Source organism: Spodoptera frugiperda, chromosome 3 (assembly GCF_023101765.2).
Source record: "Spodoptera frugiperda isolate SF20-4 chromosome 3, AGI-APGP_CSIRO_Sfru_2.0, whole genome shotgun sequence".
Classification (NCBI taxonomy): domain Eukaryota; kingdom Metazoa; phylum Arthropoda; class Insecta; order Lepidoptera; family Noctuidae; genus Spodoptera; species Spodoptera frugiperda.
This window is the reverse complement of record NC_064214.1, coordinates 5,240,560-5,255,752: the sequence shown is the minus strand read 5'-3', so window position 1 is coordinate 5,255,752 and position 15,193 is coordinate 5,240,560. Positions and strand designations below refer to the sequence as shown.

Sequence of the window (15,193 nt, the reverse complement as noted above, 5' to 3'; positions counted from 1 at the left end):
GTTCTCGATACCCCAAAATTGTAAACCAAAGTTTTAGTTTGAAAATGAATTTAATAACAATTCGCCAAAGTATTTTGATGAAACTATTAAAATAGTTTCGGAATATTACATTCTATGATGGAGTAGCGTAGAATTAAAATTATACAATACATTTTTGTGATAGGACTATGAATAATGCATCGAGTTTTTGTCGGTTGTAAATTATACATATACTTAGGTCATTTAAATTCACAATTTCACGTTTTGGTTTTTCCGTGGAACAAGATTTTCCTTTCTATAATTAATGCAATAAGGACAACGTATTCGCAGAAAATGTTAACTATAGGTATCTGCTTTGTGAACTTAACTGTTGTTTTTAGTTCGTTGGACCTTGAAAGTTCATAAAATAGGAAAAGTAGTGTAGATCTCCAACACGCAACAGCGTGCAACACGGGCTTGTATGAAATATCTACAATTTAATTACCTACTCCGAGAACAATCACGATTGGGCAACTTATTTCTTAGCGTAGCGAAATCGCCTTAGTAAGGAAATTATCTTCTAAAAGTTTATTTTATGAGAGCACATACACCACCATGACCAAAGAAAATCCACAGAATCGACAATATTTTAAATGAAATAAGTTATTTTGATATTTAGCACGTGAAACTATTAAAGTATGCTTATAAACTGACAAATATGTTTATTATACGGCTCAAGTTCAAAGTCCAGTAGCCGTACGCTGTATACGAAACGACACAGTAAATCAACAAGGCCTTTCAAAAACGGTGATATTTTCTAAATAATTTCCTTAATGATGCATAAGCATGATGCGAAACGACCTCATAAAGCTATAATGGCTCCATGAACAACTAACTTTGACCGACAATATTTAGAAACTCGTTTTTTATCATTTTGTTAATTACTGAAAAGAAATTTTGTGATGAACATATTGTCTGACTTTTTTATTTGTAGGTCGTAATGACACAGCCTTAAAACCAAAGCCTAATCAAAGCTGAAATAAAATTAAAAATGTATACGTTGACAGGTGGACCCGAGATGTTTGAGTAAGGCCATACAAACAGTTTATTTCTGTTTCAAGAATTAGGTCACAATTATTTGCAGATGCAACATTGTCTTTTTAGAAAGATTTCACGCTGATATTACTGTGATAGATGTCTATAACACGAGAATCTGTCGGGTCATGACATGATTTATTATTGCGCCCGCGATCGGGGTCAATACAATATGCATATTATTATTTGTATATTCAGGAAAATCTTTCTATATTTCTTCTGGAAATATGAAATATATTTTATGTGCATACCTAAAAAACCGAGAATTTTATTACGCCGAGATAACAGTCAATGGAAAAGTAGAAACTGTGTAACAAAAGCTTACCCGTGGTAAATTGACGCTATTCACACAAGTAACGGTATGTTCATGTGTCTCGTAATACTAATAGGCTTAACCTAATCTTCAAACAAGACTATTGAAGCTCGGTATTCTTTAATGTTTTTATTGGAACACGATTTTAACGTTTGAAGAGTGAATGTAGAAATCTCTTACACATTCCTATTCATGACATCATTTTTCATAGCTATACATACCTACATACATTTATTTCGTGGCGTAGGTCAATTCCAAGTAGTTTGCGAAGTATAAACAGCTCATTTATACTTTGTGAATATCTAAGTGTCAGTTTGTATTTCCTTACCTGCCATCAAGTTGATGAGGCCCATTTTGCAGCACTACGTTGACCAGCGCTGGCTCGGCGAAGGTGACGAAGCCGAATCCCCTGGAGCGGCCAGACTCGCTGTTCTTCATAACTACGCAGTCGATCACATCGCCGTAGCGGGAGAAGTATCGTTGTAAATTCTCTTGAGATGTCTCCCAAGAAAGACCCCCGACGAACAGTTTTCTGGGTCAAAAGGATGCAATACAGATATTTTATAGAACTAGAAAAGTTAGTTTGCTATTTACTAGGCTGGCTTGTCCACTACCTGCCACTACCACTATTTTAGACATAAGGTGCAGATTTTAATGAGAGTTTCCTCGATGACGTGTCACCACGTGTCTTTTTGCGTGATTACGACTACTCATCATTGTACCACACGCTTTACAATTAAAACTTAAATATTCTCTATTGAAGACTATTTATTCGCTTGGTGGTCGTGGCCTTGCAGAATAATTAAGATCGAGTAATATTGTTGTTTTTTTACAAAAAAGGGCCAGCTGAAAACCATCTCAAAAATGATTGCGAGCCGCGAGAAAATAACATGGAAGCTGGAATTAAACTAAAGCATTGCGAAAGTGACTTTAGTAATGAATTTTAATGACCTTCAAGTCCTTGACAACGCGGACTCGGTCCGGCTGTGGAAACTGTTACGAACATATTCGGGAGACGGCTTTTAAGGCATTAAGAATTATGAATGAAATTTATTAAAATGTCCCTTTGTTTACTTATGAATATTTAACCCGACATAATCCCTTAACTTGTAGAAGTTTCGTAATAAAACAGTTCGTTCAAAAGACTTGTAGGAAAAAAAAGAAGCTTATTAAAAACAAAATGGTCGATGGTGGACCCAAAGGCGTTATCGTGCCGGAACGCTAGAACCCCCGGTTGTAACGCCACCTATCGAGTCAAATAGTCAAACTGATGTGTCTAAGAGGTGACTCAAACCCCATTTAGTTTTTAGGAAAATATTTATTCAGGTAAATGAAAATATTTCATTTCATGTGTGTTGTGATGTCATCACATTATTAGTTATTCATAAAATCTTTATCTTTACCTAGCTAAGTTCAATTATTGGATCCTAATAAAATAACTTGAAAAAAAAAAGAATAACAATAAAACAATTCTTCCGACTTTCGCAAACCATTTTGTCCTATTCCCTAAAATATTTTCAACAATTTATTGTTTATATTTTATAATTTTTATTGTTGACCATCTATCTTTGTGGCAGACTACCTTCTAAGCTAAGAAACACCTGTACCTCAGGAGGCAGTGCTTTGCCATTATTTTGATAACAAGTGTTACGGTTACAAAACAAACAAGATCAAAACATGCATTTCCAAGTTTTCAAAGAAACAATATATGTTTAATTACCAAATTTTACTAAATGTTTTGAAAACAATGAAATAAGAGAAAAGGATAGCTCAGAAACTATTTTAGTAAATTCAAGACCGCTTACCTGTCACTGCAATCACGTTCATTCATGTTTAGTGATTGACAAAAATTCTAATTTCAGTGTATGATAGGTGATAACTGGATTGAAATATTTAACAATTAAAATGTTGTATTTCAACTGTCAGTAACTTACTACAATATAAAAATGGCCTAAAAACACATTTTAGTGCTGCACTCTGTTGCTATCTACGTTAAATTAATACTAAAAGTCATTTAGTAAATGATAAGGACCGGTTTAGCACTTAACATCTACAATTGTTTTTAATGATGCAATTGGTAAACTATTCATTAAGAATGTATATTTATGTTTAATAGATACTGTGTTAGTAAAGTTCACTAGGGTAAAGTACTTAGATTAAACTGTATCCAAGGCTTCTATGTAACAGAAATTATTGTGAATGATGACTCAAATTATAATTTTTTGTACACAAAAATATACTCAATAAAGGCTACTATTGATGTAAGCATGCTAGGTGCAATTATATTAGCAAAAGCATCTTACAAAATGAACATGTGTACTTAACTTAAACCAAAAAGCATGTGCTCATGCTAAAACAACACATGTGCTTATCTTTCTGTGCTAAGCTAGCTCGAACAACTCAGTAAAACTCAGAAGTCAATATGGCCTTACAGATAGCTAACTGACAAAATGACTCACAATCTACATAAAATTCTCGAGTAAATATTAAAATAAATAAGTATGGAACTTTTTAATCAGTAATTTTATCTAATCAATGCTACACTACATTGTCATACAGTTGTCATATTGAATGTTTAGCAAAAATCAGCCTCTAGACATAACTAATAGTTATAATTTAGAGTTGACTATGCACATTTACCAAGATTGGTGAAAGTACCATTCACTTCTCTTGGGTCATAGTTCTACTTGTAATTGTTGCTATATAGCAGATTTTGGCTCACTTATTCTTTTTAATTACACATTTTACTTTCTTTTACTCATTCATTTGCATAGATCACTTCCAAAATTGCATGTTAAGCAACCATAGTCAAGTGAAGAGCCAGGAAATAATTACTTGGAAAGTTTATGACTACAATTTCATTGTTATTTAATAACAACACTTTTACTCAAACAACTAACTTTTTCTTGTCTAAAACTTTAGTTACAGTGTATTAGCTCAGTCATGTGTTGAGCTTGCAATTTGCTAGGATGCATCACAGACTTGTCCCATGAGCATGCTTGTAATGGCCACTGTTTTTTGTGTTTGGGCGTCTATGGCCACCAACACAAGCGGGGGCCGGGATTTTGCGGGAAATAATAATCATTAGAGCAAGCATCGAGGAAAACTGTTTAGGAACATATTTTAACGACGCAAGTAACCATATGCAAATGAATCAGCACGTTTCGCGTCTTGTAGGTAAATGAGATCGCGCTACGCGGCACTTCGAACATTGATCTAATAACCTCATTTAACAACTCACAACTCTAAAATACCATATTTTTATAAAATATGACGCTTGCCATACCCTAGCGCGAAATCACCGATAAGAGAAAGCAACGATTAGTCACAGAAAGGTTAATTTTACAAATTGCGACGTTTCCACATCAACAGCTTCTGTAGTTGAAGTACAGTTATATAAACTACTTCTACATTAATTTTGGCAATGTAATGCAATCACAATCAGAGAAAATTTAACATGGGAAAGTAATAGCTGCCATGATCGTACCACGCAAGTCGCACGGCGAGGCTTGGGGTCGGTGCCCGCTAGCCGGTATAAAGTAAAAGGCTAATTGACATTTTACTGCTTATAACTATGTCATTTTACGAGAATTGACACCTGGTAATGAAATCACGACAAATATCATACTTTTAGCTAACAAAGTTGAGTACGTAACGCTACCTCACAAGCCCTGCTGGCTATCCGTGAAATGCGACACACCAAGCGAACATGCCAGTTTGACCTATTATAGTTGGCACGTCGTGGACAGCCTTAAACCAAACCAAAAATAGATGAAAACAAACTCACCCCTTCTCGTCATCGTCCATGTCTGGATTCATACGCATAACTTATACTAATTAAAAATAATGGTTGGCACCGGTATTTTTACAACCAAACCACACAAGCACAGACCCACACGAATGATTATGGCGGACCAACCACTTCCGCTTTCTTAAAAAAAAGTCATGGAAAGGAGAAGTAGTCAAAACAAAAACTTCTTAACACGAAACCTCTAATCAATAGACTAAAGTAAAGAATATTTGTAATAATATTGTTAAAATATAATGTTATATTTTATGCTATACATGTAGTCACTACAATGACCCAAATGAAATGAAGGAATATTTATAAAAGGATGCAACGCCATCAGAAATAGTGAAACTATGTGTTGACCGCCAGGTGGCAGCACCACAAAAAGTATTGCCACGTCAAATATAGTATCAAAAATTCGTTTTATTTTTTATTTATTACCTTTTTTAGAAATATTTTGTAATCGTACAAAATAATAATTACTATACATGGTTCATACTTCCGTATTATTGCAATCGCCGGCAAATCGCAGTCCACTAGTGGACCTGGGTCTGTGGCTGTCGACGCTGCTGCCCGGAGATAGCTATACTCGGCATTATAGATAATAATAACAACAAATAACTACACATCAATTAGTCCTAATAAGTGTTAAGAAAACGTAGTCAGGCTGCAGTGTGAGTCGTCGTCGGTGTCGGCTGAGCTAGAGGGGTGCGATAGAGCATGCGGTACGTACCGTAGCTGCCGTAGCCCTGCGCGGGCGGCTGCGTGTGCTGCGTGTAGTTGTTGGTGGCGGGCCAGGCGGGCGCGTGCGGCGGCGCCTGCGGGGCCGGTGGCGCGCCCCAACCCTGGTAGTTGCCCGGCCCGGCACCCGCGCCTGCCGCGCCGTATCCCGCGTACGAAGCGTTACCCGCGGATGTACCCCAGCCTTGGTACCTACACAATCGTTCGTACATTACATTTAGTTTCTTTATTTAAAACGCACGGCGTCCATATTTATTTCCTATGGTAATGATGACCTTATGGAAAGATTAATCTATACAAATATAAGATCATTGCTTCCGAACAAAGCAATAAAACGAGAAATAGTACAGAATCCCAGAGGGTCAATTTGAATAAGCCATTGAAATAATACATAAGACATGGTTATAAAAAGAAACTAGTTCTGACCCCTGCATGATGTTGGGGCCAGCCATAGGCATGTTGATGGGTGGGCCACCCATCTGGCCGTTATGGCCCTGGATCATGTTGATGGGCGCGGCTGCCGGTGGGCCCCACTGGCCAGCTTGGGGAGCGTCGCCAGGCGCACTCAGGGCTCCGCCGCCCATTCCACTTGCACCGGACCCCAACTTGCCAGACCCATCACGTGGTTCGGCGCGCTTGATCTCCACCTGCGTACATATACAACTCATCCGTTAAACTATGTCTACTTTCCGATCAAATAGGTACATTTCAATTTTGTTTAGCAAAATTTTATATCATTCGAAACGTCAACAGTTAGTTGTATATTTATTTGCCCATGACCTAAATGTGTGTGGACCTTGCGAAACCAATCTAAAGATTACGTTTGTGTTAATTTACAGTCATCAGTAATATTTCTATGATGAAAAGAATACGCAAATATAACTACAACATAATATTTTTGTAAATGCAAGCAATAAGTTACACGTTTCTTAAATTCCAGCAGTCGTTCACCCGGACAAGATAAAACATGCGTCACACGTACGTTATTACATGATGACACATATAGAAATATAACTACTGTTGCTACGTAGGAGTTGAGTGTCAATATAGTTTACCTGTTATACTAGTAAGAATTTGTACAAAATATTTTGATGTTTAACAACATTATTTTATCACATTCATGGTAAGAAATAAACTAATTCAAGTGAAACTCCCTTGTCGTGTTAAAGTATATCTGTCGTATAATCTATAATCCAATAACTTAAAAATTACTACAAACAACTAAAACGAAAACAAGACATGACAAAAAATCTTTTGTTTTTATTCACAAACTCGAAGAATCCCAGTGATAGTTTGTTTCACGAACATTGCTACGAAAATATTTGGCAAACAACTGATGTTTTCAAAGAACGTACAAAAATAGTTACATTACCTGTTTTCCATTGAGGTTGATGAAATGCTCTTGAGTGACCCTCTCAACAGAAATCTCGTCCTCGAAAGACAGGAATCCAAAGCCTAGAACAATCGATGTCATATTCATATTTTGAAAAGATGTCAAAGTTGGGAAACACCAACAACACATTTACTAAATCACATACATGTTCTTGAAATACATAGATAAATAATATAATAATATGTAACGAAGAAACATCAAGTTACAGCCTAGCGTAATACAGCGGTGAATAGCTCTCCATGTTTATGTAAAGAATGTTATTTTGTCAACGTTTTCATAACAGCGATGTAGAGCCCGTTCCTTTCTTTCCTCGTTTTATGAAGCAATTTTCTCATAATGAAGCGAACTAATAAAAAAATGTGTTCGGCCCAGTGATGTCCACAACCCTCAGCTCGCAACCGGTCGCACAAATTACACAAGTCGTAAATTGTTTGATAAAGTCGCCCCGAAGGGTGACACCTTTCACTGAGCTCACGATTGAGGTCGTATCATTTCGATTGCGTTAACCCTAGCTCGTGTTACTGTTTGGAAAGTGAAACGCTTTTTCTTTGGCAAAATCGTTGAAGTCTGATCTGCTATATTTTAACTTAAGTTGGTACTATGCTAAGAAATTGCGTTACAGTATTTAAAACTTTGTGTGTGCATGTAAACTGCATGTTTGACCTATCAAGAGAAATCGAAAGACGTAAATTGTAACTTGTCGCAAACCTTGTAGACTCCCTTGCTCATAGGAACAAAGAGTATATGCTAATTTGCGTGTTAATCTCCCACGAACACTTGAACGCACCGATAGTAGCAACTAACGGCGCTGCCTGGATGTGGGATACTAAATATTACATACTAGTTTTTAAATACATAATATATAAATATTATACAGAAACTCGTTCTGTAAGCAGGAGAATAAATCGTAAAATAATTTGTCAAACACAACATTAAATGCTATCAATACAACAGACTAGTTTAAAATACACATTATTCAAATCACTATTAAATTAATATAATTTAAGACATCCAGTCAGTCTGCGTTTTTATCAAGTGACAATAATAACTTCCATTGCCAGTTAGTTAGTGCGATGAAGTAATATGTTTTATTTTAAACTAGGTTTTCATCAGACTTCCCTCATAATGCGGCCCTTGAGACCTGGCAATGCCAGTATCATTATAGCTCCCAAACATTAATAAAATTAACTGATTTGCATAATGTGGTTTACCGGCGTTATGCACATATGTCCTCTCACCTCGACAGCAAGCTGCGATGAACAAGCAATACATGAAACTCTTCTGTCTCAACACTTACGTCTACAAGATTCAAGGTGATGTGAGTTAGACTTACCTCTGGATTTCTTCTTTTCCTGGTCGTACATGATGACCACTTCCATGACCTTGCCATAGCGGCCGAAGAACACCCGAAGATCGGTCTCGGTTACGTTAGATGGAAGTCCTCCCAAGAACACCTTGGGGTAACCGCCACCGCGCTTCGGCTTCTGCAGCGTGCGAGGATTGCACGGCTTCGGGTCGATGGTTCTGGTAAACATTCAATCATCTTTGAAACCCGTCTGCATTTATAAATAATAAAAATCATCAAAATAGCTTTCACATAGCCGCCATCTTGTCATCTTTGATTCCATGGCGGCCATTTTGTGACATGACGACAAAGTTGTATTTAGTTTTTTTAGTATGAATAGTTTTTATCTAAGTAATTTCATTATTTCGGATAGTTACATTTATGAATATAAATTTTATCCACAATATTTATTTATGTTTAATAAACTAAAGTGATAAGTAATGAGGTCAACACTTTTTATTGGTTCCAAGAAGAAGACAAGTTGTACATAAATCTAGACACTTCAAACATAATCGATGTTCACAAAATTATGAAATCTGTACTAAAGAGAGTAATAACTGTATGTATTGTGCAATCTGCATAATAAACAACTACTTCCTGTTCCGTACCATCTCCAATTACTAAATTATTTCTTCCTACGCGACTATAATTACCTAATGAAGTTTTACTGCAAGTTATAAAATAACCATCATAATCTACGAAATTCCGAAGGATTTCTTTTTTGTAAAATTACAGCATTTTTTCTGGGCGACCTATTCTTCGAACAGAATCCCTTCGTTATAATTTTACGAGACACCGAGTATTGGATGGCCAGTAATTCCTTTATCCGGGGATCACGAGGCTTTGCTTAGGATGAAATCCAGGAGCGCATTTGTAACAACACGCCAAGCGAATTACGGGTGTGGCCGCATTTGACCTGTGAACACGTGTAGCGGTAGGGGTGCGTGATATGTATTCTTAGATTCTAAGGATAGTTTTAAATAACTATGTCCGTATAACGGTTATGAATAAAATAAAATGATGGTGCATCGACTAAAACTCCTATTATTGCAAATGACCCCGATTTGAAATACATAAAAGTCAATGTCGTTGGCAACTGTTGAATGTATAATTTATTTAATGCAGGTGATTAGTGATTGACAACTCTTGGAAAACATCTATGGAATTTCAAACTACAATAAAATAACAATCACCGTTATATAATGTTGCAAAATAAATGGAAATTCCCCATTATGTAAGTTATTTTTGTGGAATAGCGAATGAGACTTTGGAATTCAGATCAAATCAATGAGCGAATGTACTACGTGAAGTAGATCTGTGCGAGTTTGTTGCATTGAAGTCATGCGGTATCGCTATTGTATGCAGGGTACCGCTTCTTTCTAGTGCCAATTGAATCCTATCCGTCTTCGTTTCCCAGTGAACCCGCTTAAGTGGTTGTACTGGTTGTGCTAGATTCATGTATTCTGTCTTATATTTGCATATTTAAAATACATGGTTTATAGATAAATGCAGTTAATTCTATTTTCGGTTTTCGAAACTTGTTGTTCTCGTGTGTTGAATAATTTCAAGTTTGTTACCCTCTGCCGAGTACGACGCCTAATATTTAATCAGATGTGAAAACTTTTAATTAAGATACGAACAATATTACATGTGATAGTTACGAATTCTTTTCAAGTAATCTTAATAGAGTTAAACTAAGAGTAACAATAGCTTAATTTGTACAGAACAATCATACATTTTAATGTGTAGAAATAAGCTATAAAAACTTAATTCCACTTCTATATTTGTTTATTTATTACACACGTAGTTTTCATTAAGAAACTGAACCGTGCGTTTACAGTCTGTAAGTTATAACTCTACTCTGTATTATGCAATTTTACTCTGTAATTTATTCATCTAGCTCTCCCCGCTCAATCTTGTCATGTACTACGCTAACTTTAGACTATAAACATGAAATACAAATAGATGATAAAGTACCCAATTCTAAAGAAGCTCAACATATTTACGAGAGTTGAAACTTCGTTATCGACTTCTGATTTCTAAAGAGTTTCCTCTACGTTGCTTTGTATAGGTATCAATAAAAAAAAAAATTAACACATTGTCGAGTTAGATCTCAGCACCGGCCGGTGCCGTTATCTAAACAGTTCTTTCTAATTTAAGTGTTAATAAGAGCAAAATACTTTGTCGCAAACTTTGTAGACTTCTTATTCACAGGAAAAAGAAGTATATGCAATTTGCATGTTATTGTCCCACAAACATCTGAACGTACCAATCAGTAGTGTACTTGAAGGCACTGCCTGGATGTGGATAGTTAACAAATTCCTTGGAAATTCCTAAAGATTCAAAGGCATTATTTGCAATTTTGTACAATTTAATCACCCTCCGCGCTCGATACCCCAAAATTGTAAAGCTAAACCAAAGTTTTAGTTTGAAAATGAATTTAATAACAATTCGCCAAAGTATTTTGATGAAACTATTAAAATAGTTTCGGAATATTACATTCTATGATGGAGTAGCGTAGAATTAAAATTATACAATACATTTTTGTGATAGGACTATGAATAATGCATCGAGTTTTTGTCGGTTGTAAATTATACATATACTTAGGTCATTTAAATTCACAATTTCACGTTTTGGTTTTTCCGTGGAACAAGATTTTCCTTTCTATAATTAATGCAATAAGGACAACGTATTCGCAGAAAATGTTAACTATAGGTATCTGCTTTGTGAACTTAACTGTTGTTTTTAGTTCGTTGGACCTTGAAAGTTCATAAAATAGGAAAAGTAGTGTAGATCTCCAACACGCAACAGCGTGCAACACGGGCTTGTATGAAATATCTACAATTTAATTACCTACTCCGAGAACAATCACGATTGGGCAACTTATTTCTTAGCGTAGCGAAATCGCCTTAGTAAGGAAATTATCTTCTAAAAGTTTATTTTATGAGAGCACGTACACCATGACCAAAGAAAATCCACAGAATCGACAATATTTTAAATGAAATAAGTTATTTTGATATTTAGCACGTGAAACTATTAAAGTATGCTTATAAACTGACAAATATGTTTATTATACGGCTCAAGTTCAAAGTCCAGTAGCCGTACGCTGTATACGAAACGACACAGTAAATCAACAAGGCCTTTCAAAAACGGTGATATTTTCTAAATAATTTCCTTAATGATGCATAAGCATGATGCGAAACGACCTCATAAAGCTATAATGGCTCCATGAACAACTAACTTTGACCGACAATATTTAGAAACTCGTTTTTTATCATTTTGTTAATTACTGAAAAGAAATTTTGTGATGAACATATTGTCTGACTTTTTTATTTGTAGGTCGTAATGACACAGCCTTAAAACCAAAGCCTAATCAAAGCTGAAATAAAATTAAAAATGTATACGTTGACAGGTGGACCCGAGATGTTTGAGTAAGGCCATACAAACAGTTTATTTCTGTTTCAAGAATTAGGTCACAATTATTTGCAGATGCAACATTGTCTTTTTAGAAAGATTTCACGCTGATATTACTGTGATAGATGTCTATAACACGAGAATCTGTCGGGTCATGACATGATTTATTATTGCGCCCGCGATCGGGGTCAATACAATATGCATATTATTATTTGTATATTCAGGAAAATCTTTCTATATTTCTTCTGGAAATATGAAATATATTTTATGTGCATACCTAAAAAACCGAGAATTTTATTACGCCGAGATAACAGTCAATGGAAAAGTAGAAACTGTGTAACAAAAGCTTACCCGTGGTAAATTGACGCTATTCACACAAGTAACGGTATGTTCATGTGTCTCGTAATACTAATAGGCTTAACCTAATCTTCAAACAAGACTATTGAAGCTCGGTATTCTTTAATGTTTTTATTGGAACACGATTTTAACGTTTGAAGAGTGAATGTAGAAATCTCTTACACATTCCTATTCATGACATCATTTTTCATAGCTATACATACCTACATACATTTATTTCGTGGCGTAGGTCAATTCCAAGTAGTTTGCGAAGTATAAACAGCTCATTTATACTTTGTGAATATCTAAGTGTCAGTTTGTATTTCCTTACCTGCCATCAAGTTGATGAGGCCCATTTTGCAGCACTACGTTGACCAGCGCTGGCTCGGCGAAGGTGACGAAGCCGAATCCCCTGGAGCGGCCAGACTCGCTGTTCTTCATAACTACGCAGTCGATCACATCGCCGTAGCGGGAGAAGTATCGTTGTAAATTCTCTTGAGATGTCTCCCAAGAAAGACCCCCGACGAACAGTTTTCTGGGTCAAAAGGATGCAATACAGATATTTTATAGAACTAGAAAAGTTAGTTTGCTATTTACTAGGCTGGCTTGTCCACTACCTGCCACTACCACTATTTTAGACATAAGGTGCAGATTTTAATGAGAGTTTCCTCGATGACGTGTCACCACGTGTCTTTTTGCGTGATTACGACTACTCATCATTGTACCACACGCTTTACAATTAAAACTTAAATATTCTCTATTGAAGACTATTTATTCGCTTGGTGGTCGTGGCCTTGCAGAATAATTAAGATCGAGTAATATTGTTGTTTTTTTACAAAAAAGGGCCAGCTGAAAACCATCTCAAAAATGATTGCGAGCCGCGAGAAAATAACATGGAAGCTGGAATTAAACTAAAGCATTGCGAAAGTGACTTTAGTAATGAATTTTAATGACCTTCAAGTCCTTGACAACGCGGACTCGGTCCGGCTGTGGAAACTGTTACGAACATATTCGGGAGACGGCTTTTAAGGCATTAAGAATTATGAATGAAATTTATTAAAATGTCCCTTTGTTTACTTATGAATATTTAACCCGACATAATCCCTTAACTTGTAGAAGTTTCGTAATAAAACAGTTCGTTCAAAAGACTTGTAGGAAAAAAAAGAAGCTTATTAAAAACAAAATGGTCGATGGTGGACCCAAAGGCGTTATCGTGCCGGAACGCTAGAACCCCCGGTTGTAACGCCACCTATCGAGTCAAATAGTCAAACTGATGTGTCTAAGAGGTGACTCAAACCCCATTTAGTTTTTAGGAAAATATTTATTCAGGTAAATGAAAATATTTCATTTCATGTGTGTTGTGATGTCATCACATTATTAGTTATTCATAAAATCTTTATCTTTACCTAGCTAAGTTCAATTATTGGATCCTAATAAAATAACTTGAAAAAAAAAAACTAATAACAATAAAACAATTCTTCCGACTTTCGCAAACCATTTTGTCCTATTCCCTAAAATATTTTCAACAATTTATTGTTTATATTTTATAATTTTTATTGTTGAACCATCTATCTTTGTGGCAGACTACCTTCTAAACTAAGAAACACCTGTACCTCAGGAGGCAGTGCTTTGCCATTATTTTGATAACAAGTGTTACGGTTACAAAACAAACAAGATCAAAACATGCATTTCCAAGTTTTCAAAGAAACAATATATGTTTAATTACCAAATTTTACTAAATGTTTTGAAAACAATGAAATAAGAGAAAAGGATAGCTCAGAAACTATTTTAGTAAATTCAAGACCGCTTACCTGTCACTGCAATCACGTTCATTCATGTTTAGTGATTGACAAAAATTCTAATTTCAGTGTATGATAGGTGATAACTGGATTGAAATATTTAACAATTAAAATGTTGTATTTCAACTGTCAGTAACTTACTACAATATAAAAATGGCCTAAAAACACATTTTAGTGCTGCACTCTGTTGCTATCTACGTTAAATTAATACTAAAAGTCATTTAGTAAATGATAAGGACCGGTTTAGCACTTAACATCTACAATTGTTTTTAATGATGCAATTGGTAAACTATTCATTAAGAATGTATATTTATGTTTAATAGATACTGTGTTAGTAAAGTTCACTAGGGTAAAGTACTTAGATTAAACTGTATCCAAGGCTTCTATGTAACAGAAGTTATTGTGAATGATGACTCAAATTGTATTTTTTGTACACAAAAATATACTCAATAAAGGCTACTATTGATGTAAGCATGCTAGGTGCAATTATATTAGCAAAAGCATCTTACAAAATGAACATGTGTACTTAACTTAAACCAAAAAGCATGTGCTCATGCTAAAACAACACATGTGCTTATCTTTCTGTGCTAAGCTAGCTCGAACAACTCAGTAAAACTCAGAAGTCAATATGGCCTTACAGATAGCTAACTGACAAAATGACTCACAATCTACATAAAATTCTCGAGTAAATATTAAAATAAATAAGTATGGAACTTTTTAATCAGTAATTTTATCTAATCAATGCTACACTACATTGTCATACAGTTGTCATATTGAATGTTTAGCAAAAATCAGCCTCTAGACATAACTAATAGTTATAATTTAGAGTTGACTATGCACATTTACCAAGATTGGTGAAAGTACCATTCACTTCTCTTGGGTCATAGTTCTACTTGTAATTGTTGCTATATAGCAGATTTTGGCTCACTTATTCTTTTTAATTACACATTTTACTTTCTTTTACTCATTCATTTGCATAGATCACTTCCAAAATTGCATGTTAAGCAAC

The 15,193-nt window shown here is 35.3% G+C and overlaps 1 protein-coding gene and 1 long non-coding RNA gene across 21 annotated transcripts in view; one reads left to right on the top strand and one right to left on the bottom strand.

Annotated features, from left to right (window-relative positions):
- The window catches only part of LOC118273972 (heterogeneous nuclear ribonucleoprotein 27C), a 37,026-nt gene that overhangs the window by 20,532 nt on the left and 1,301 nt on the right, over positions 1–15,193 (bottom strand). For 10 of the 20 annotated variants that reach the window (XM_050706676.1, XM_050706704.1, XM_050706705.1 and 7 more), the window contains exons 2-6: positions 12,717–12,920; positions 8,624–8,814; positions 7,270–7,352; positions 6,324–6,544; positions 5,890–6,089 (exon numbers count right to left, since the gene is read on the bottom strand). In XM_050706676.1, the coding sequence (XP_050562633.1) occupies positions 5,890–6,089; positions 6,324–6,544; positions 7,270–7,352; positions 8,624–8,814; positions 12,717–12,920 (899 nt within the window). Of the gene's footprint in view, positions 1–1,694; positions 1,899–5,153; positions 5,466–5,889; positions 6,090–6,323; positions 6,545–7,269; positions 7,353–8,623; positions 8,815–12,716; positions 12,921–15,193 lie in introns of those variants that run through there. The other 10 variants (XM_050706685.1, XM_050706696.1, XM_050706723.1 and 7 more) reach the window with 8 other exon arrangements.
- Positions 3,243–14,607, top strand: LOC126912795 (uncharacterized). The gene is made up of 2 exons (XR_007707443.1): positions 3,243–3,473; positions 14,508–14,607. It is a non-coding gene; the product is annotated as an uncharacterized LOC126912795 (long non-coding RNA).